Below are 22,923 nucleotides of genomic sequence, written 5' to 3'. Positions count from 1 at the left end.
GACTTCAGGTCTGTGCCCAATTAGCGGTGAGCTCAGTTTTTGTTTAGCTTAGCAACCGCCTTCCCTTTCCCTCTTCTGGGTGTTACCTGTGGAAGCCCACAAAGGGAGCGGAGCAACAGCGGCGGTGACGACGGTGGCTGCAAGTGCTAGTCCCTCTGGGCACCTTGTCACCACAGCCAGGACTTCCTGCAGCTCTGGCTGGGGGCATACACCTCCCGGGAAGCCGAGGCTCGCTGCTCTGGACGAGAAGAGAGGCAGCTCATTGCTGCCCCGACGCTCCTGCGTTCAGCCAAAGCTACAAAGGAGGAAAGAGAATTGAGTGTTGCCATTGCTTTCTCACCTCCGTGCTTTTCTCGTTTCTTCGGGAAAGGGGAGCTGGGGGGATCATTGTCCTGAAGTTGGGGCTGTTTTGCAAAGATCTGACGAATTGATGCGCACAGAAAGACTCACCACTCTGTTCCGAGTCCGAGAAGCAGCATGCACTGAGCTTGGGAGAGCCCCTAGTCCACTCAGCTCGCTTCGCTAGAGTTGTTACTGAGCCCCCAGAATCCCCTCCCCGCTGGGGTGGTGGATGGAGCTCCTCTGCCAAGGGTAGGCTCTGTGCCCTGTGATTTAACTCTGGGCTTCCTCAAGACCCGGCCTCTCAGTTCCGAGATATGAAGGTAGCAGTGTTGGATCTGGGGTCCCTCTTTGCCAAAATCTTCAAAGCATCTGTGCAACCACCGGTGGTCGCCTCCCCCGTAGCCTCGGCTTCCTCTGGCAGCGCCTCCTCTGCGGCTGCTACGGGTCCGGCGGACTCTAGCGTGGGCAACGCAGGCAGCAGCGCCAGCACCGTCCTCAGTGCTGCTCAGACCGTCACCCTCTTCCCCACCGTGGCTCCCAAATCCCCAACCGCTCCTAGGGTACCCTCTGTGTCCCTCTCTTCCCCAGCGATCCTCCATCCTCTCCTTACCGCCTCCTATCCCAGGGTTTCCTCCGTGAGAAAAGCAGCAGAAGTCGCGGGAGCCCCATTCTCCTTGCCCAGTAGCCCCAGGGCAGCCAGACTTCCACCCCTGCCCCTGCCTCATTCCTTGTCTCAATCTCAGCCCCTGCTATCATCCCAATCCCAGCCTTCCTCCCAGTTCCACGCTCAACCTCAACTTCAACCTGTCCCACAGCCCCCTGCCCAACCTCATCTTCAGCTCGTGACCCATGCCCAGTCCCAGACGCAGCCCCTTCCCCAGCTTCCTTCTCAGCCTCTGCCCCAGCCCCAGCCTCAGTCACAGCCCCAGTTTCAGCCCCTCTCCCAACCACATCTCCTTTCTCTATCCCAGTCTCTTCCTCTTTCCCTTCCCCAGCCTCATCTCCAACTCCTGCCCCTTCCTCAGTCTCAGCTCCAGCCTCTTTCCCAACCCCACTCTGAGGTTCAGCTCCAGGTCCAATCTCATCCCCAGCCTCCGCTCCAGCCCCTGTTCCAGACCCAATCGCAGTTTCTCCCTCAGCTCCAACCCCAGCCGCAGCCTCTCCCCCTTCTCCACTCCCCTGTCCAGCCCCTGGCCCTGAGAGGCAGTGGTGGTGGCGGCAGCTGCAGCAACAACAGTGGGGCTAACTCTCCTGCTCTTCCTCTTTCTGTGGCCCTGTGGCGACCGCCTCCAGGCCCCGGAGGGCTCGGAGCGGTCCTGCAACCCATTACGGGCACCGGAGGTAGCAACAGCGGCTTAGCAGCGAGCCCGGCTCGCTCTCCGCGCCAGCCTGGTCCTGGAGAACGAGAGCCTGGTGCTCGGATAGTGCCCGGCCAGGGCCCTAAGACTCTCTTGTTCACCCTCCCAGACATCGGCGAGGAGTGGGGGACTGATATCGAGTCAGAGGATGATGGTAGCAGTGAAACGTGAGTTACTTAACCTTTTTCAGACCCCTCCCTCGCCGGGTCCCCGGTCCCCCTCCTTCCCCTCTCTTCCGCCCACCCCCTCCCCAATTTTTCAGGATCTTCCTCAGCATCCTGCCTTCCGCGTCTCCCAATAACTACGATATTTGGTCTTGCTTCTCATACTGAGCTATAAGTGCTTCTCTCCCTCTGTTTTCCTCAGTGTTAGGGAGTAGTCGCATTTTACCCAGATCTCTTCTCATCAGGCTTACTACCACCCGGGCCCCCTGTATTCCTGAGGGGAGGCAGAGGAGAGAAGGGAGGGAACTAGGAAGAAGAGAGAAAGGAATTTTCATTTGTTTATTTTTGGAGCTCTGCCGCTGATGTATTTGCATGTGCTACTTTAATTTATATCGTCTTCTTGTTTGCTTTGGGCCTTTTTCTGATGCCCCAAAGCTTTGAGAAACTATTTATCTTCGTTGAAAATTGGCAAGAGTGACTTTTACCCCGAGTAACCAAACACGGAACACTGACAGTGTTGAATTTTCTGCAAAACAAATAAAATATCTCCAGATTAAAAACCACCACCACCACCACCAACAACAACTTCAGTTTTTACTCCAAATGGGCCGAGACTCTTGGAAGTGTGTATCTTTATGACAGTTTTCTCACCCGGACATAGAGAATTTCAGTAGTTCAAACTTCATAGCAGATCTTAATATGTTCCCTCCAGTTCCCTCTTCCTCCCCAGCTCTCTCACTCCTCCATCAACACTTCTTGCCTGATATTATTTAGAACTCACTTCACAGGTCAATGGTTCCCTAGAACATTAACAATGTTCTCATAGCTAAGAAATAGGTATTTTATAAAGGCATTTTGAAGGCCTAGAGCTGAATTTCTTTTGATAGACAAAACAAGTAAACAGTTTAGTAGGTAGAGAAACTTTTGCTCCTCAAAAACTCCACATACAGTTTGAAAATCAGAGAACACTAGGTTAGAATGGTCTTCATTTAGATGGAGATTCTTCCCTGGAATCTAGAAAGGCAATGAACACTAATTCCTAATAGAAATTAAATTCTCAATGGAAAAAAAATGTTTTCATACAACTAAATGCCCTATTTATTTGACTTTAAAATCTGCCTTTAAAAATGTTAATGCTATGTATGCTTAAGTAATAGGGTACACTGTATATATACGGAAGAATATCATCAAGAGATCCAGAACCATTTTCTAAGACAATTCCATTTCACTTGAGTAAGTAGTTGAATGAGAGTCTCAGGAACAAGATCTTTGTTTTCGTCTACTGGTCCTTAGCATTTATACTATTAATGTTTCATGAGTAAACAGAACTATACACCTGCTTTAAACTCTGATCTGACTGCTCTTCATGACAGATGCTGAATATTCATCATGGGACTCAAAAAGGATTTGTAGGACATGTGTTTAGGGTTTTATAATTTTATGAATGGAAATTATGTTTTCATCATCATCAGCCATCATCATCTCTTCCTTTTGCCCTCTTCCCTTAGAGGTGAGGAAGGGTAAATACAAGGCATGCTCTTTGTCCTCATGGAATCTGTAAGCTTTTCTGTGGAAGATGTGATGTACATAAATAAACACACACAAGTTAGAAGGTGAAAGTACAGTATATTAATAGATGCAAAGTACTGTGGTACCTAAGGAGAGGACTTCTGACAGAGGATCAGTCAGTAAGTCAGTCAATTAGCATTTATTAAATACTTACCATATGCCATGTACTGAGCATAGATCAGGATCATAGATCATAGATCAGCATGAATCAGAACAGACATTTTTAAAAATTATGTATTTTATTTTTCCCCAATTACATATTAAAATAATTTTTAACATTTCTTTAAAGTTTTGAGTTCCAAATTCTATCCCTTCTTCTCATCCCTCCCTCCTTCCTAAGATGGTAAGAGATATAGGTTATACATGTTCAATCACGTAAAACATTTCCATATTAGTAATTTTGTACATGGAGACGAGTAAAAAAAAAAAGAGGATGAAAGTGAAAAATAGCATGCTTCAGTCTGTATTCAGACAATGTTAGTTCTTTCTCTGGAGGTGGATTGTATGCTTCATCATTAGTCCTTTGGGATTGTTTTGTATCATTGTATTGCTGAGAATAACTGAGTCATTCACCATTCTTCATCGTACAACATTTTTATTACTGTGTACAATGCTCTCCTGGTTCTGCTCACTTTATTTTGCAAATCTGTTCACGTAAGTCTTTCCAGGTTTTTCTGAAATCATTCTGCTTGTCATTTCTTATAGCACAATAATATTCCATCACAATCCTATACTAAAGCTTTTTTAGCCATTCCCCAATTGATGGGCATCCCTTTGATTTCCAGTTCTTAGCCACTACAAAAAGAGCTGCTATATATATTTTTGTACAAAGAGGTCCTTTCCTCTTTTGGGGGGATGTCTTTGGAATATAGACTTAGCAGTGATATTGCTGGATCAAGGGGTATGCACAGTTTTATAGCCCTTTGGGCATAGTTCCAAATTGCTCTCCAGAATGGCTGGATCACTTCCCAATTCCATCAACAATGTATCAGTGCAGGACAGACTTCTTGAAGAAAGCTCCATTTGAAGAACTGAATGGAGCTCATCAAAGCTCTTGAATTGGAGGGAACCTCAGAGTCCGTCTCATTCAATATATTCATTTCACAGACGAGGAAACTAAGAGAAGTCTCATTTAGGTTTTAATTTGAACATGTGTCCTACTAGAAGGTATGGTCCTGCTTTCTATTTCATCTTCATGTGCCCAGGGCCTTACACATACTTGAACTTCAACCATGACACGGTATTAAAATAGCATTTTGCTGGTGTGCCTCCCCCATGGAGGGTGGTGCTTTTGAACCGGTCTGAATCTTAGGTGAAAGAAAGAAGGTGAGTCTAGATAAGCAACCAAGACAGAGCGTGGGGAGCATAGTAGAAAAACTCATGCATGGCAAGCTCAAGGAATAATATATGATTCAGTGTGACTAGAATATGGGATGAGTAAAGAGGAGCAATGGGAAGAGAAACTGGAAAAGTAAATAGGGTCCAATCATGAAAGACTTTGAATTCGAGGAAAGAGGAGGTTGAACTTTATTTAGTAACAATAGCTGGGCATTATAGAGTGCTTTAAGGTTTGCAAAGCATTTTATAAATATTGTCCCATTTTGCATTTATTTATATGCATTTCATTTTAGTAGGTAATGAGGAGTCATTGAAGGTTTTTCTGAAGGCTGTGACATAATCAGAGCTGTGCTGTAGGAGAGTGAATTGAGTTTAAGTATTTAGATGAATTTCATGAAAAAAATTTAGAGGTCAGGGCACTGGACTTGAAGTCAGGATTGGATCATATCATATTTGAGACACTTACTAGCTGTGTGACCTTGGGAGAGTCACTTAACCTTTGTGGTTAATTTCTCTTATCTGTAAAACAAGGAACTTAATGGTTCCTAAGGTCCTTTGCAACTGTAAATCTGTAATCCTATTATTATTACAGAGTAGATATACTATAGGTCTCCTAGGTGGCCGAGCAAATAGAGTGCCCAATCTGAAATCAGGAAGATTCATCTTCCTGAATTCAAATATGGTCTCAAACACTTATGAGCTGTGTGAACCTGGGCAAGTCACTTAACCCTATTTGCCTCAGTTTTCTCAGTAAATGAGATAGAGAAGGAAATGGCAAACCACTCCAGTATCTCTGCCAAGTAAACCCCAAATGGGGTCACAGAGTCAGATATGACTGGAAAATGACTGAACAACAACAGAGATACTGGAATCCTGAAGACTAATCCAAATGAGAGGTAATGAAGGTGTTGCCACTGGAAATAAAAAGAAGAGCTATCACAGAGGTAGGATTAATATGACCCAACAACTGATTGTAAGTCAGAGATGGGGGAAGAAAGTTATGCAGAAAGAGGAGTCAATGAAGATTCTAATATTTCAAGCATGAAGGATAGAGGAGAGTGGTGTTGTTAACAGAAATAGGGAGGTCAGGAAGATGAGTCTTTAGCCTCAAATACTTTGGAAAACCTATGATTTTGTTAGTGTAGGTTTTCCATTTACTGATATACTGAGATAAATTGGGACTCTTCCCCATCACCCCCCCCCAAAAAAAACCCCAAACTTAAAACAAAATAAACTTGACTCAGTAGGTGGTTTTCATGAGTTATTACTGAAAAAAAAGCATCATTATCCTAGAACCAACCTTCTGGTGATAAGCTCTTCCTCTTTTAAAGAGATTAGTCTTCTGGGGCAGCTAGGTGGACAAAGCATTTGCCCTGAAGTCAGGAAGTCCTAAGTTCAAATCCAGACTCAGACCAAACACTTGACACTTACTAGCTGTGTGACCCTGGGCACTTAACCCCAATTGCCTTAAAAAAAAAAAAGAGAGAGAGAGATTAGTCTTCAGATGAGAGACCTGCAATCCATCATCAGCCCTATATGCCATGTCTAAAACTCCAATGGTACAGTGATTGAGAACCCACAGCAACCTCCATTTTTGTAAGGGGCTTTAGAGACTGAGAAGTGCTGGATAAATAAATGTTAGCATTGGTCATGATGATGAAGCAGTGGGGTCAGATTTTAGTAGAGAAAGCTAATATGTACTTAACACTCACCAGTTCTCCTTACAGAAAAGGCTGTTCTGCATTAGTAAAGACACTGAAATGGTCTGAAAATCTGCTGACTTTTATGCCATCATGATCCTTGAACAATAGAAAAATAAAACCCATAAATACATACCTTGAGATTTTTACCTCTAGCTTTATAGCTACTTTGGCTACTACTACTAATAATAACTAGAAGTTAAGTGTTTTTTATAAATATTATCTCACTTGAACTTCACAAAAACCATGGGAGGTAGGTGCTATTATTATCTCCATTTCACAGTTGAGGAAACTGAGGCAGACTAAGGTTGAGTGACTTGCCCAGGGTCACACAGCTAGTAAATGTCTGAGGTCATATTTGAACTCATTTCTTCTTGGCAGAATACTGTATCCACTGCCATCACTTAGCTGCCTAATTATTATTATAATAATTATTATTATTATAAAAACAGATCTGAAAATCAGTTTTGGAGATTCTTAAGGCTAACAGGCAATAAATGCTCTTGGAAATAAAGCACTGTATCCTACATGTACATTCTTGCATAGAGACACCATAAACAACGTTAGAACACACAAACCTTCCACTGATAACATTTACCTTGTGTATTTACTTTGGAGCCAAATTCATATAAAGGGAAAGCAATGTAGTGTCTTAGACCATTGGACTGGAACATTGGAATTCTAGAGCTGGAAGAGACAATCTAGTTCAAAGCCCTTATTTTACTAATAAGGAAACTGAAGCCCAGGGAAGTTAAATATATCCAAAATCACACATGTAGTAAATATTGGCGTTAGGATCGAAGTTCCCTTTCTCAGGAGTCAGTTTGACCTTTTAAAGTATACTTTCTAGTCTCACCTTGAAAATCACCTCCAAGAACTCTTTTTTTTTTCAGCTAGGCAGTGGGGTTAAGTGACTTGCCCAGGGCCACACAGCTAGTGTGTCTGAGGCCATATTTGAACTCAGGTCCTCCTGACTCCAGGGGCGGTGGTCTATCCACTGTGCCACCTAGTTGCCCCCTCTCCAAGAACTCTTACTGGGGCCATACTGAAGGAGCCCTTCAGCTTCTCCTTCCACAATGAGGGGCTAAGCTATGTGCCCTCCCATATAGAAAAAGGAATTACCTCAAAGCCTTGCCATCTGGCCTGACTCTTTGTCTTCTGGAGCCCCAGTCAATGCCATCCATCCTGCAGCTAGTTCTTCCTATGTGTGTTGTTCCTTCCACATATTCTGCTATGGGGCTCTCCATAAAAGCTTTTCTACGTGTTTCTCCAATTCTTGGCATATAGTAAGTACTTACTAAATTATTTTACATTCATTCATTTATGGAGGATTTGGGGGGGGAAATATTTGGACAAAAACAGGTATGAGCTGCCCTGGTTTCTGGAGAGAATACTTACTTGGATGAGATCAGGGATCCACTGAATTATTAAAAGAACCCAGTGCAGGAGGCATTCTGTTTTGGACTATTGCTAATTTTCATCATTTCAAGATTAGAAAAACAAACAAACAAACAAACAAAACCTAAACAAACCTGTCATGCTTGGAAGAGAACAGGGCAGAGGCTCCAATCTAATCAACGGGGGAGCACTGATGTGTAGGCTTTCTAGGGAGGGTTAGACTAGATGGCTTGTAAAGTCCCTTTCAGCTCTATAGCCTTGATCTTATACTGTGGGAACATATGCTCCTTGGTACAGAAATAGGAAAGAAATTTTCACTGAAGGTACTTACCTAGAAAGGGCAAGTCAGTTAAAGAGCCAGGATGCCCCATGTATTTGAAGTGTAAAATTTGTAGTGTTTCATATGCAGAAAACTTGGCTCTCTATTTCTGGAGGTACAGGGGAAATATTTATTTTTTTAAAAATTTTTATTATTTTAATTTTTAATTTATGGAATAAAATGAGGATTTCCATAAGATAGTATAATAAGGAAGATTGCACATGAAACTGTAAATCTATTATGTACAACTTGCTTTTCCTTTTAAATATGTAATAAAGTTATTACATAAATTTCTTTTTTTCCCCCTGCCCTTGCCCTAGAGATAGCTACCATTACACACACACACACACACATATATACGTAAAATCATTCTACACATGTATTCTATATATACTTTATCAGTTCTTTCTCTGGAGGCAGATAGCATCTTCCTTCATATGTCCTTTATAGTTAATTTAGGTATTTATAATAGTCAAAATGATTTATTCACTCCATGTTGTTCTTAAAACAATATTGCTGTTATTGTATACAACATTCTCTTGGTTCTGCTCATTTTGCTCTTCCTTATTTTGTGCAAGTCTGTCCATGTTTTTCTAAGATCCTTGAGCTCATAATTTCTCTTTTTTTCTTTCTTGTCTATGCCTGGTTTCCCTTTCCTTTTTCATCACAATTTTAAAAACTCATTTTTATATAAAATTTTGAGTGTTAAGTGGAAATATTTCATGGAGCCTTAAGAGGGAACATAGTTAGTGTACAGAAAGCCAGGCTCAGAGATTCCTAGATATGGGTTCAAGTCTTGCATCTGTTATTTATTTGTTATGTGAACAAAACTCAGTAAGAGTCACTTAACTTCTCATAGACCCAGGTTCTTAGACCATAAGGTTCAGAGCAGGTGCTGATCTTCATTAGCAGAGGGCACTTCCTAATACGGAGTTCCCTATCACAATGAAATCACAGGTCTGGTCTGGAATACCCAGGAGGCTCCATGTTGTAGTAGTAAGAATTTACTAGTCAACCAAGTCAACCAGACAGAATAGAGAAGAAAAGGAGGACGAGGACTATCTCCGTATAGGAAACATAATTCCTACACCTGGAACACAAAGTGCTTTTCGGAGACCATACAAAGTACTAAGAAGGAAAATTCCCTTTCCCCCAGAATCTTACTCCCCCGCTTTCTGCTTATGTCATGAAAACCCAGTGGCATTTTAAATCTCCCTCCTTTATAGCAACTGCTATCTTAGACTTCTTCTTCTTCTTCTTCTTCTTATTTTTTTTTTTTTGGTTGCCTGGGAGATTTTCTGAAGTTCATGGTGTTTTCTGCTGGGATCTTGCATTTCCATAGAGACCCATTGGCCAATGAGCTCAGCCTACTATGGATCAGCATATGACTTTCCCTTTATCCTTAAGGATAGTAATGACTGGTTAAGCTGTTGCGCTTTCAACAGGTGAAAACGAAGTTTTGTTTGTTGTTTTTCCTTGTCTTCTCCAAGGATTTCTTACTGTTCAATCTCCCTTGTTTGGATTTGTTCATTAGTCTCATGCCGCACATCTTGAAGCACGATATTCATAGGTGAAATTGAAGCCTTTCAAGTTATGTTTCACAGCTGGCCAAACTTCAGTGTTTTCAGAAAGCAAATCCATTTATATCAAAAAAATATTTTTGCTTCTGAGTGCTAAGCAAGCATACATGTCAGGTTGGTTGTTGATGATAATGTCACTAGATAATATTTATCATTCCCACCATGACATCTAAATATTGACTGTATTAGCTGGTAGTTGCTAGGAGAGAGGGTGACGATACAAAGATCCTTACAAGCTGAGAGGCAGCATGGTATAGTAGAGAGAATACTAGACTTGGAGGCAGGAAAACCCAATCCTGCCTCTGGTACTAGCTGTGTGACCCTGGACAAGTCACTTGACTTCCGTGTGCCTCAGCTTCCTCATCTGTAAAATGAAGGGGTTGGTCCCTTCCAGCAGCTAGGTGGTTGCTCCTGGAGTCAGGAATTCCTGAGTTCAAACCTAGCCTCAGATACTTACTGAGTGACCCTGACCAAGTCTTAAGCACTATGTGCCTCAGTTTCCTCATCTATAAAATGGGAATAATAATAGCACGTACCTCCCAGGAGGATCAAATGCAATAACGTTTGTAAAACACTTTGTAAACCCTGAAGCGCTATGTAAATGCTTGCTAGCTTTAATTACTAAATCTATGATTTTGTGACCCATATCCTGCTAAGAACAGAGTAAAGGTATATTTTTCTTCAAACTCCCAGCCCACAGGAAGCATTTACAAGGCCCACTTACAAATAGTGTGTGCTCTTTTAAAAGAACAGCAGGTACTACCAGAAATATACAGTGTAGGAAGTGATTCAATTAACCGCTAGCGCCAAATGGAAACAAATGATGTCTCCCTCCCTGCTGAAGACAGAAACACTCTAAGGAGTCAAAATACTAGAACATGTTGCCTCATAATGCCTAGTAAAAGTGACGCAATGTGAAAGGGCTTGTAAGTGCTTTTATGCAGTAAGGGTGGAGTTTAAACACTACTGAGGCTCTCCCACACTTCTGTGTCAAGACCTAAGAGGAAGGCAAGCTTTGGCCTTTCTTAATGGTTTAATTATTTAGGCTCAGATGAAGTCAATGAAGAATAGAACTGAAACAATTAAATGAAGTATCCTCTATTGCATTCTTTTCTCATAGCCTTGCTACTTTTATAAATTTATGGTTATTTCTACTGATTACAATATACTTCAGAATACAGTGAAATCTCCTTACGGTACAGAAAGTGGGCGAACTAGATTAACATTTGCTTTATGTGGTAACTTCATACATTTACTAGTCAGTAAGCAACTATTTGGGCAGCTGGGTGCCGCAGTGGATAGGGTGCTGGACCTGAAATCAGGAAGATTCATCTTCCTGTGTGACCCTGGGCAGGCCACTTAACCCTGTTTGTCTCAGTTTCCTCAACTTTTTGTAAAGTGAACTGGAGAAGGAAATAGCAAACCACTCCAGTGTCTTTGGGAAGAAAAACCAAAACTGGGTCACAAAGAGTTGGACTTGACTGAACGCCACTATTTATTAATCTCTTCCTCTGTGCCATACCCTGTTCTAAGCACAATGATAAAAAAGAAAGATTAAAAACCAGGCATAGGTAGGTAGCATCGTAGATAGAACACTGGTGCTGGAGTCAGGAGGATTTAAGTACACTTACTAGCTGTGTGACCCTAGGCAAGTCACTTGACACCAATTGTCTGCAAAAAAAAAAGTGAGATAAAAACTATCCCTACTCTCAGGAAGCTTATATTCTAAGGTAGGAAACAATATGCAAAAAACTAGGTACATGATTGGTTGGTTTTTGTCCTTTGTTCTCAGAGAGGACCCAAATGACATCACTATGTTATAGTGTGTCTGACTATGGCTCACTAGAACAATATGGGCTCGGAATGTGTTACCACAGGTTGGGCACAAATAGTCCATGTGAACATTTGGAGTGGGTTCTCTAAATTTGTGCATCTCGTGTTTCTTTTGAGTTGCTTCAATTCTGTTTTACTCATAGAGCACAGCGCCTTCTCTGATGAGGGCACGCCATGCTGGGCAGTCCTGTGCCAGTGTCTCCCGTGTCACACAATCAATTCCGCAATTAAGGGAGACCTTGAGAGTGTCCTTATATGGCTTCTTCTGACCAGCATGTGAATGCTTGCCCCGTGTGAGTTCTCCAGACCTATAAGATACATAGAGAGTAGATGGAAGGTGACCTCAGCAGGAAGGGCGTTTGGAGCTGAAGAGGATCTAGACACGACCTCCTGCAGAAGGGAGGATTTACGCTGAGTCTTAAAGGAATCTAGGGAACTTAAGAGGAACAGGTGATGTGGCTGTGCATTCTTCTTACGGGGGATGGCCAGCACAAAGCCTCTGAGAAAAAGGTGGAGTGTTGTGCTAGAGGAAGAGTAAGTAGTCCTGCAGAGCTTTGTTGTAGAGTGCATGGAGGGGAGAAAAGTGCCAGAGGAATGGGAAGATAGGAAAGGGACAGGTTTGGATGAGCTCTTACATGCCAAACACATTATATTTTATCCTGGAAGTATTAGGGAGCCAGTGCAGTCTGCTGAGTGGGGTCATACATTTTAGGCAGTTGGGGGGAGGAGAGATGGGGAAAGGGAGGCAGGAAGAAATGAGACAGAGTGGCCAGTTAGAAGGCCATTGTAGTTGTCCTGGTGAGAGGTAATAAAGGCTTGAATAAGGATTGGTGGTTGTGTGAGGGAATACACAAGCCAGATAGAATTTATAGAATATAAAATATGTAGAATTTATATATAAATTTACATACAGTAAAGATAGAAACAACAAAATATGGCAATGGATTAATGAGGTGACCATATTAAACTTTTATGGCAAGTAGTGTTCGAAGGGAATTATTAAACTCAAAAGATTTTGGTATTTTTTTTAGGGGCTTGGGATGGCATACTCTATGATTTCACTGGGGTAAGGAACTCTTTGCATGGAAATTCCCTTCTCTGATGGAGCTCAGCAACTTGTCTATAACTTAAGAGTCTTACTGGGTTGCTTAGGGGCACTAACTGGTTAGTGATTTACTCAGCATCACATGAATGGCATGCATCAGGGCAAGATTTGAATCCAGGCCTTCCATACTCCAAGGCAAACCTTCTATCCATATGCCTATGCCATACTGCTTCTATTCAAATAATAATGAGGATAAAATAGGGGTTTAGTAAACAAATAAATACTTAGTAAAAAAAAATTTTATTTAAAAAGAGAATATAAACTATTTATATAAAGGTTTTTCAAAATCTAATTTAAATTAAATTTGTGTTGTAATAATTAGAGCAAAACACCATATAGTTTTCTCTTATTATTTCATCTTTAGGAGATTTGAATATGTTTATCTCTGAATATGTGTTAAAAGAAAAAGTAATCTGGTACATATATACACCAGGACCTAACTCTGGGAATTGTACACTATAGGATTATAGATTTTGAGATGCACTAGAGGTCATTTAGTTCAGCTTCCTCAGTTTGCAAATCAGGAAACTGAGTCCCAGAGAAGTTAAGTGACTTGCTCAAGGTATTCAAACCTAGGTCTTCTAAATTAAGATCCAACGCTATTTTCATTGTACCACATAGCAGACATTTAATAAATACTTGTTGACTAACAATTAAACAGGAAATGAATTAAACTTTGGACCTAGACTAGACAAATATTTATTCATACATGCTTGCTCAATCTTTTAACACAAAACACTTGGTGTTTGTAGAAATATAAGTCCTTCAGAGTTGTCTTGGATCATTGTATTGCTGAGAATAGCTAAGTCATTCACAGCTGATCATCTTACAATAATGCTGTTACTGTGTACAATTTTCTCCTGGTTCTACTCATTTCACTTTGCATCAGTTCATGTTAGTCTTTCCAGGTTTTTCTGAGAGCAGAAAATTAATCATTTCTTATAGCACAGTAGTATTCCATCACAGTCATATACTACGATTTATTCAGCCATTCTCCAGTTGATGGGCACTCCCCTCAATGTCCAATTCTTTGCCACCAGAAAAGAACTGCTGTAAGTATTTTTGCACATATAGGTTCTTTCCCTTTTTTTTAAATCTCTTTTAGAATACAGAACTAGTAGTCATATTGCTAGGTCAAAGGGTATACATAGTTTTATATGCATTTGGCCATAGTACTCCATTGCTCGACATAATGGTTGAATCATTTTACATCAATTTGGAGTAATGCTGCCCACATTCAGGTTATTTGGCATAATAGGGAATCGAGCAAACAAAGCTCAGGACTGGTATAGTCAGTCAAAAATTACTTTGGAATAAATGACTATAAAATGTAATGGTCAAAAAGAAAGGTAAGGCTGGGGCAGCTAGGTGGCACAGTGGATAGAGCACTGGCCTTGGAGTCAAGAGGACCTGAGTTCAAATTTGGCCTCAGACACTTGACACTTACTAGCTGTGCGACCCTGGGCAAGTCACTTAATCCCATTGCCTAGCAAAAAAAAGAAAGAAAGAAAGAAAGAAAGAAAGAAAGAAAGAAAGAAAGAAAGAAAGAAAGAAAGAAACAACAAAGAAAGAAAGGTAAGACTTCTTAATGAAGACATCACCATATTATAATATACCACCAAAGTGCACTGACAGTGACACAGTGATCACTTAACAATTACTTTAATAATTATCCAAAACTCTAAAATTCCCAAATATTCAAAGGGATCTATGATTGAATCTATATGGATGTTCCCTCTAATGATGCAAATCATTCCTGCCCATCCTGAGTGACTGTTTTCCATGTCCGTCTTCTAACTTCATCAGGGGAAGGGGCACCCAAAGAATCCGGGGAAGGTGGGTGGGATGGAGGCATCCTTAATTTCCCTTACATCTTAAAGATTTTAGGGGAGCATTCAGCTTAGAAATTGGCTATCGATCAACCTTGACATATGATTGAATCATCTTTTTCCATCATATATTTCTCTGGTTTTCCTTTGAGGTTCCTTAATCCTTATGTGTTGAAGCCTATGCATACTTAACATACATCTCTTCCTTGACCTCTAAATGAAATTCCATTTTAATTCTTTGGAAATATTAGTGCTCTAAAGATAACCCTTTGCTAAGCGAATAATTCATTTTGAGGTCTGAATTGATCTTCAAAAGGAGTTTTAAGCTGATAAATTCGAAGGTTGCCCAAGTATTCTACTAAGTCAAAGTGAATGATATAAAATATTAGTGTTTATATAAATATGTTTTTGATCAATTTTTCAAGAATGAAGGTGCTATTAACCTAATAAAAACAGTGACTAATGGGTACCTGAGAGAAGCATTTTTGCAAAATTATGGAACTAAAGAATGTTATATCAATCTATGTTATTGTGTAGTTTAAGTCCACTTCCAAACTACTAATATGGCAGAGGTGTGCTGGTAAATGTTTAATAACCAGCTCTCTGAAAATGCTCAACACATTTTAAAGTTTAATCTGCATTAGTAACATTTTCTCCATCACTTTCTTAAGTCTAACGAATAAAACAGGAAATCAAACCCGGATTTGTAGTGTGTGAGTATCTGAGGTGTAAATGGTCATACTGAAAACTGAACAACCATCACATCTCCTGAGCTGGTTGGAGCTGGCTTCACCATATTCCATTAACCTTAGTCATATTTAAAATAGACCTGGCCATTAAGAATGGCAATCTTTCCTCAAAAAGTAAAACGAGATGAAGAAGAAATAAAATTAATAATATAAATATAATAAACATAAACACAATATAAATTGAATCTAAGATTATGTTTTAAATGCTTCATTAAATAAGTTGTAATATACAGGGATGGGAAAACAACTCTTAAAACTTTTTTATTTTGACATTCAAATAAAATCCTTCATTTTGTAAACTATTTCTTTTTATGTCTCTCTACTTTTAGCATATAATTGTTATTTTTAAATGCTTTTTGTGCATGCTTGACAGCCACTTAGTTCCCTTCCAACTCTCATAATCTGTGATTCCATTTAATAACAAATCAGATATTTTATTCATATCAGGAAGGCATGCAAGGAAAATGTATTGTCTTTCTAGAAAAAAAAAACAAAGAAGAAGCAATTAGATATGGCACTTACTGGTGGAAATGCAATCCCTGTACATAAACACTTTTTAATTAGAAGACTCCGTTTAAGTGTTTAGGAGAAACCCCATCATTAAATATTGACAACTATGATCTTTCTTGTGATTTCAGATTGAAAAGTGTATCAAGTTTGTAGAATATGATGTTTATATTACTTGGCTGATGAAATATTGAATATTTATTTCATCATGATTACTAATAGACATAAAACCCTTTTGAAGATTTTAACTACTGGACATTGAGATGCCTATAGATGTGCAAATGAAGTTAAGGTTGGAGTTTCTCTCTGATGCCTCATCATAGTTTAGGAGAACTCTGAGTTCCTGAAGGCAGTGTGAGCTAAACATAAGATCTTGCCAGTCCCAGCCAGCTGAAAAGGCTTCTGGGTATCAGCCCACTGATGGATTGAGTATCTGCCATCAAGAGCCCCCCAGTTAAGTTCTAAGAGGTTCAGCTACAGAAGGTTGGCCATTAGTTGAAAATTACATGGTTTAGGAAGAAAAAGTGAGTCCTGAGAAAATCTACCTGTAAACTAAAGAATCTGTCTGTTTCTCATCATCAATCCTATAAACAGTGTCAAAAGGGCGAGTCATTCTCACTAAGCCTTTTACATAATTGATAGCTGAGCCTGAGGCCTTAGCTTCAACTTAGAATCAACTACAAGCTTATAAAGGAATTCTTTCCACCTTCTTGGTTTAGCATTCTGTCACTGCCTGGATTTAGTAAGCCAGAGTTAGCCATTTTAAATTTTTTCTTAGCAAGATCTTCTATTAATACATACTGCGGAATTTTCTCAATTAGGGAATCTCTGGAGTCATGGAGGTAGAATAATGTACATTTTGACAGGGGCTTGGGAATTGTATTGCGAGGAGAGAATTTTGCTTATGTAAGAATCAATTGACTATTAAATGACTGTTTTAGGAACTGAGGGATACAAAAATAAAGACTGAAACAATCTCTGTTCTCAAGAACCTAACATTATAACAGCAGAAACAACAAGTACTTATATAAGAAGTATATGCTACACAGAATACATATAAATAGAATAAATAACAGAAAAGGAAGTAAAATACTTAAATACTTAGATCTCAGAAAAAGAAATTGAACAAGCCTTCCTTGAATTCCCTAGGAAAAAATTTCTAGGGCCAGATGCATTTACAAGCAAATTCTATCAAACATTTAAAGAACAATTAATTCCAATGCGATATAGACTATTTGGGAAAATAGGTGAAGAAGGAGTCTTACCAAATTCTTTTTATGATACAAATATGGTGCTAATACCTAAACCAGGAAAAGTCAAAACACAGAAAGAAAATTATAGACCAATTTCCCTAATGAATATAGATGCAAAAATTTTAAATAAAATTTAACAAATAGATTTCAGCAACTTATCATGAGAATAATACAGTATGACCAGGTAGGATTTATACCAGGAATGCAGGGCTGATTCGATATTAGGAAAACTATCAGCATATTTGATCATGTCAACAACAAAACTAACAGAAACCACATTATTATCTCAATAGATGCAGAAAAAGCATTTGACAAAATACAACACCCATTCCTATTAAAAACACCAGAGAGCATAGGAATAAATGGAGTCTTCCTTAAAATGATAAGTAGCATCTACCTAAAACCTTCAGAAAGCATCATATGTAATGGGAATAAGCTAGAAGCATTTCCAATAAGACTGGGGGTAAAACAAGGATGTCCATTATCACCACTGTTGTTTAATATGGTACTAGAAATGTTAGCTTTAGCAATAAGAGAAGAAAAAGACATTGAAAGTGTTAGAATAGGCAAAGAAGAAACAAAGCTATCACTCTTTTCAAATGAAATGATAATATACTTACAGAATGCTAGAGAATTAAGTAAAAAACTACTTGAAATAATAAACAACCTTAGCAAAGTTGCAAGTTATAAAATAAACTCCCATTGATTGGCATTTCTATATATTTCCAACAAGCCCAACAGCAAGAGATAGAAAGAGAAATTCTATTTAAAATTACTGTACACATCATAAAATATTTAGTAGTCTACCTGCTAAAACAAACCCAGTAACTATATGAACACAATCACAAAACATTTTTGACACAAATAAATTCGGATCTAACTAATTGGAAAAACATCAGTTGCTCATGGGTAGGCGGAGCTAATATAATAAAAATGACAATTCTACCTAAGCTAATTTACTTATTCAGTGCCATACCAATCAAACTACCAAAAATTTATTTTATAGAGTTAGAAAAAATAATAAGATTCATTTGGGACAACAAAAGATCCAGAATATGAAGGGAACTAATGAAAAGAAATGCAGGGGAAGGTGGCCTAGCCATTCCAGATCTTAAATTGTATTATAAATCAGCAATCATCAAAACTAATTGGTACTGGCTAAGAAATAGAGTGGTGGATTAGTGGAATAGGTTAGGTATGCAAGACACAGTAGTCAATGACTATACTAATATACTGTTTGATAAACCAAAGACCTCAGCTTCTGGGATAAGAACTCATTATTTGACAAAAACTACTGGGAAAACTGGAAAAGAGTATGGCAGAAATTCAGCGTGGATCAACCAAAAAAAAAGTCAAAATGGGTTCACGATTTAGATATAAGGGCTGATACTGTAAGCAAACTACAAGAGCAAGGATAGTTTACTTGTCAGATTTATGAGGAACAGAAGAATTTATGACCAAACAAGAGATAGAGAACATTATGAAATGCAAAATGGATAACTTTAATTACATTAAATTGAAAAATTTTTGCACAAACAAAGCCAATACAACCAGGATTAGGAAGGAAGCAGAAAACTGGGAAATAATTTTTACAACCAGTGTCTCTGATAAGGGCTTCATTTCTAAAATATATAGTGAACTAACCCAAATCTGTAAGAATACAAGTCATTCCCCAATTGATAAATGGTCAAAGGATATGGACAAGCAGTTCTCAGATGAAGAAATTAAAGCCATCTATAGTCATATGAAAAAATGCTCTAAATCAATATTGATTGGAGAAATGCAAATCAAAACAACTCTGAGGTACCACATCACACCTATCAAATTGGCCAACATGACAAAACAGGAAAATGATAAATGTTGGAGAAGACATGGGAAAATTGGAACACTAATGCATTGTTGGTAGAGTTGTGAACTGATCCAACCACTTTTGAGAGTAATTTGGAACTATGCCCAAAGGGCTATAAAAATGTGTATACCTTTTGACCCAGCAATAGCACTTCTAGGACTCTATCCCAAAGAGATCATAAAAATGGGAAAAGGACCCACATGTACAAAAATATTTATAGCAGCTCTTTCTGTGGTGGCAAAGAATTGGAAATTGAGGGAATGCCCATCAATTGGGGAATGGCTGAACAAGTTGTGGTATATGAATGTAATGGAATACTATTGTATGATAAGAAATGATGAACAAGCAGACTTCAGAAAAACCTGGAAAGACTTATATGGTCTGATGCTGAGTGAAATGAGCAGAACCAGGAGAATGTTGCACACAAGAACAGCTATTTTATTCGATGACTAACTTTATTAAACTTAGCTCTTCTCAGCAATGCAAGGATCGAAGATATACCCAAAAGTCTCATGATGGAAAATGCTATCCACATTCAAAGAAAGAACTATGGAGTTTGAATGGAGATTGAAACATACTATTTGCTCTTTTTTTCTCCCTTCTGTTTTGCTTTGTTTCCTCTTTCATGTGGTTCCTCCTATTAATTCCAATTCTTCTTTACAATGTGACTAATGTGAAAATACGTTTAATAGGAATATACAGAGCCTATATCAGATTGCACGCCATCATGGGGAGGGAGGTGGGCAAGGAGGAGGAGAAAATTAAAAATGCAAAGGCTTATAGAGGTGATTGTTGAAAACTAAAAATAAATAAATAAATAATAATGAATATATAGTTAATACCTGCTTTCAGCTTACTTCCTCCAAGCCTGAACTACAACTGGAATACTGGCAGAAAACGTACTACTGCTCCTAGGATTCTAGGGGGGTAATTCTTTGGATAGTTATCCTCCTAACCTATAGCTCAGGAGCTCCCATCAGTGTGCTCCTTGTTAGCAAGTGTGCTGGATGAAGCAGATCACTCAGCTACTGAGCTGTCTCCTTACCACACTCAATTGCTTCTGGGCTGGACCAAAAAGGGTTTCTTGGCCCCTGGGAAGCTGCTAGACAGGGTTGGGCAGGTTACCCTGCTGCTAAATGTGGTTTCTCAGCCTGGACTAGACAGAATGCTGACCTGCTGGGCTCTTCTGATCAACCAGAATATCTTTTTGATTCCCTGGCTATGGTCTTTGATGAGAATTTGCAATCTTTTACTTCCTCTGGTTTAGCACCATGCTTTCTTCAGCTATAGTGCTCCTTCAGCCTGGGCCATGACCCTCTGTCAATGATTGATCCAAGTCTCTCCTTTGTCGTGGATTAACCCAAGTCCCTTCTGTTTGACTTTCCTCAGAACCAGGCTCCGAAATGCTCATTTCAAGTCAGGAATGGAGAGAGATACATCCCCTCCTGTTCAGCCATCCTTCCTGGTACAAAGCAAGTTCTTTTAACAAGAGCTTGCACTGTTGCTTTTGGTGATCAGTCTAGATTTTGCCAAGAAAGCCCCAAATGAGATCACGAAGAGAAGGATGGGACTGGAATGACTGAACAACAATTGCAATACCACCACCACCACCACCACCAACTATTACTACTACTACTACTACCACTACTATTACTACTACTTCTATTACTACTACTACTACTACTACTACTACTACTACTACTACTACTACCATGACTATTACTACTACTATTACTATTACTACTACTACTATTACTACTACTACTACTACTACTACTATCACTACTATTACTACTACTACCACTACTATTACTACTACTACCACTACTACTTCTATTACTACTACTACTACTACTACTACTACTACTATCACTACTATTACTACTACTACCACTACTATTACTACTACTACCACTACTACTTCTATTACTACTACTACTACCACTACTATTACTACTACTACTACTACTAGATTTAAGTAGTCATACTTCCCAGAATCCTATTCAGGTCACAGTTATAAATACAATCTGTTTCCTAGAAGCAAGTTCACGGTCTGGTATGCAGCTGAGCTATTCAAGCCTAGGTTTGAACTATTTTTTTTCTGCTCTTGAAAGGGCTTCTTCCTTATATTTCCATGCCTGTTTTTTCCTCTTCTAAACTTCAAGAGAGCAGACCATTATTCAAGGCAGTAAAGTACTAGCTAGTTAGATTGGGATGGCACTAGTATTTGGGGAGGGGGGGAACCAGGAAAGGCCTTTTGTAGAAAGTAGTGTTTAACATGACTAATATGGAAATGTTTTGTATGATGACACATGTATAACCTATATTGAATTTCTTGCCTTCTCAATGGGTGGGGGGGGAGGGGATAGAAAAGGAGGAAGGGAGAGAATTTGGAACTCAAAGTTTTAAAAACAAATATTAAAAATTGTTTTTGCATATTACTGGGGAAAACAGTAAATAAAAGTTTTTTAAAAAGAAAGGGGGTGCAGCTAGGTGATGCAGTGGATAGAGCTCTGGCTTTGGAGTTAGGAGAACCTGAGTTCAAATCCAGCCTCAGACACTTGACACTTACTAGCTGTGTGACCCTAGGTGAGTCACTTAACCCCAATTGCCTAAGCCAAAAAAAAAAAGTGGTGTTGAAGCTGCATCTTAAAGGAGGAGAGGAATTCTACGATGAGGAGAAAATACATACTGCCAAGATTCAAACCCAGATACTTTGACTCAATTCAGCATTCTTCTCATTGTTCCATTCTTTGGGGGCTTAACCTGGCAGGGGTGATTCCATGATCATGAAGGTGGTTTCCCCAGGGTAAGGCTTATCCACAGGGTTGACCCCTGCGATTTCCCCAAATACAGCAAGCCAAGAATTAAAGTGGAAGGAGAGTTGGTGTGTGACATTTTGTTCACAGATGATTGTGCACTCAATGAAGTCTCTGAGGCTGAGATGCAACAAAGTATGGATCGATTCTCTGCTGCTTATGCTAATTTTGGCCTAATAATGAGCACCAACCACCCCCCAGCACTATGCCATCCATACGTGGAACTGTCAGTCACATCAAATAGAGAAATAATGAATGCTGCTATGGATAAGTTTTGCTTACCTTGGCAGTATACTTTTCAGGGATGTACACATAAATGATGAGGTTGATGCACACATTGCCAGAGCTAGCTCAGTGTTTGGGAGGCTCCAAAGGAAAGTGTGGGAGACAAGAGCTATTAACCTGTCTACCAGGCTGAAGGTCCACAGAGCTGTTGTGCTGACTTCATCATTGTATACATGTGAAACCTGGACAACATATCAGCACTATGCCAGGAACTGAATGAATTGCTTCCATTTGAATTTTCTTAGGAAGTATTCTGAAGATCACCTGGCAGAATAAGGTACCAGATACTGAAGTCCTTTCTCAAGGTAAACAGCCAAGTATTCAAACTCTATTGTAGAGAGTGTAAATCTGATGGGCTGGCCACATTGTCAAATGCCAAACATATACTTGCCTAAAAGACTATTTTATGGAGAATTCATAGAAGGCAAGTGCTAGCATGATGGTCAGAAGAAGTGTTACAAGGACACTCCCGAGGCTTCTCTGAAAGAACTTTGGGATCTGTTGTGAGACATGAGAGATGCTGGCAAAGAACTGCTCAGTACAGAGTGCCACATCAAAGAAGGGGCTGTATGCCACAAGTGAAGTAGAATTGTAGTTGCTCAAAAGAAATGCAAGATGCACAAAATCAGAGACATCTCCACTCCAAATGATCATATGGACTATTTGTAGTACAGCCTTCTGAGCTCATTTGGGTCTGATCAGCCATCATTGGACACGTTGTACTTTGACTCCAACATAATGGTGTCATTTTGGTCCTCCTCAAGCAGGAAGGACAACAACAAACCAGCTTTGGGAAGGGATAAAGAAAGTCTGTTGATAAGAATTTAAAATATGATTCCAGACAATAGCGTCTCTGCTTAAAGCCTTTTAATAAACATCCTTCTCAGTAGTCTCTTGACTATAAGTTTTGTTTCAAATTATCTCTG

General features: G+C 39.5%; 1 protein-coding gene across 2 annotated transcripts in view; it reads left to right on the top strand.

Moving 5' to 3' along the window:
• Positions 1–417: 417 nt before the first annotated feature.
• The window catches only part of FAM149A (family with sequence similarity 149 member A), an 80,061-nt gene continuing 57,555 nt past the window's right edge, over positions 418–22,923 (top strand). The window contains exon 1 of one of the 2 annotated variants that reach the window (XM_078148995.1): positions 418–1,867. In XM_078148995.1, coding sequence (XP_078005121.1) covers positions 657–1,867 — 1,211 coding nt within the window. In that variant the 5' untranslated portion in view covers positions 418–656. The remainder of the gene's footprint in view (positions 1,868–22,923) is intronic. The other variant, XM_021007683.2, reaches the window with a different exon arrangement.

This window comes from Phascolarctos cinereus, unplaced genomic scaffold (assembly GCF_003287225.1).
Source record: "Phascolarctos cinereus isolate Bilbo 61053 unplaced genomic scaffold, phaCin_HiC Scaffold_9;HRSCAF=440, whole genome shotgun sequence".
NCBI classification, from domain to species: domain Eukaryota; kingdom Metazoa; phylum Chordata; class Mammalia; order Diprotodontia; family Phascolarctidae; genus Phascolarctos; species Phascolarctos cinereus.
Note: the sequence above shows the minus strand (reverse complement) of the source record. Positions and strands in the feature narration are given on the sequence as shown.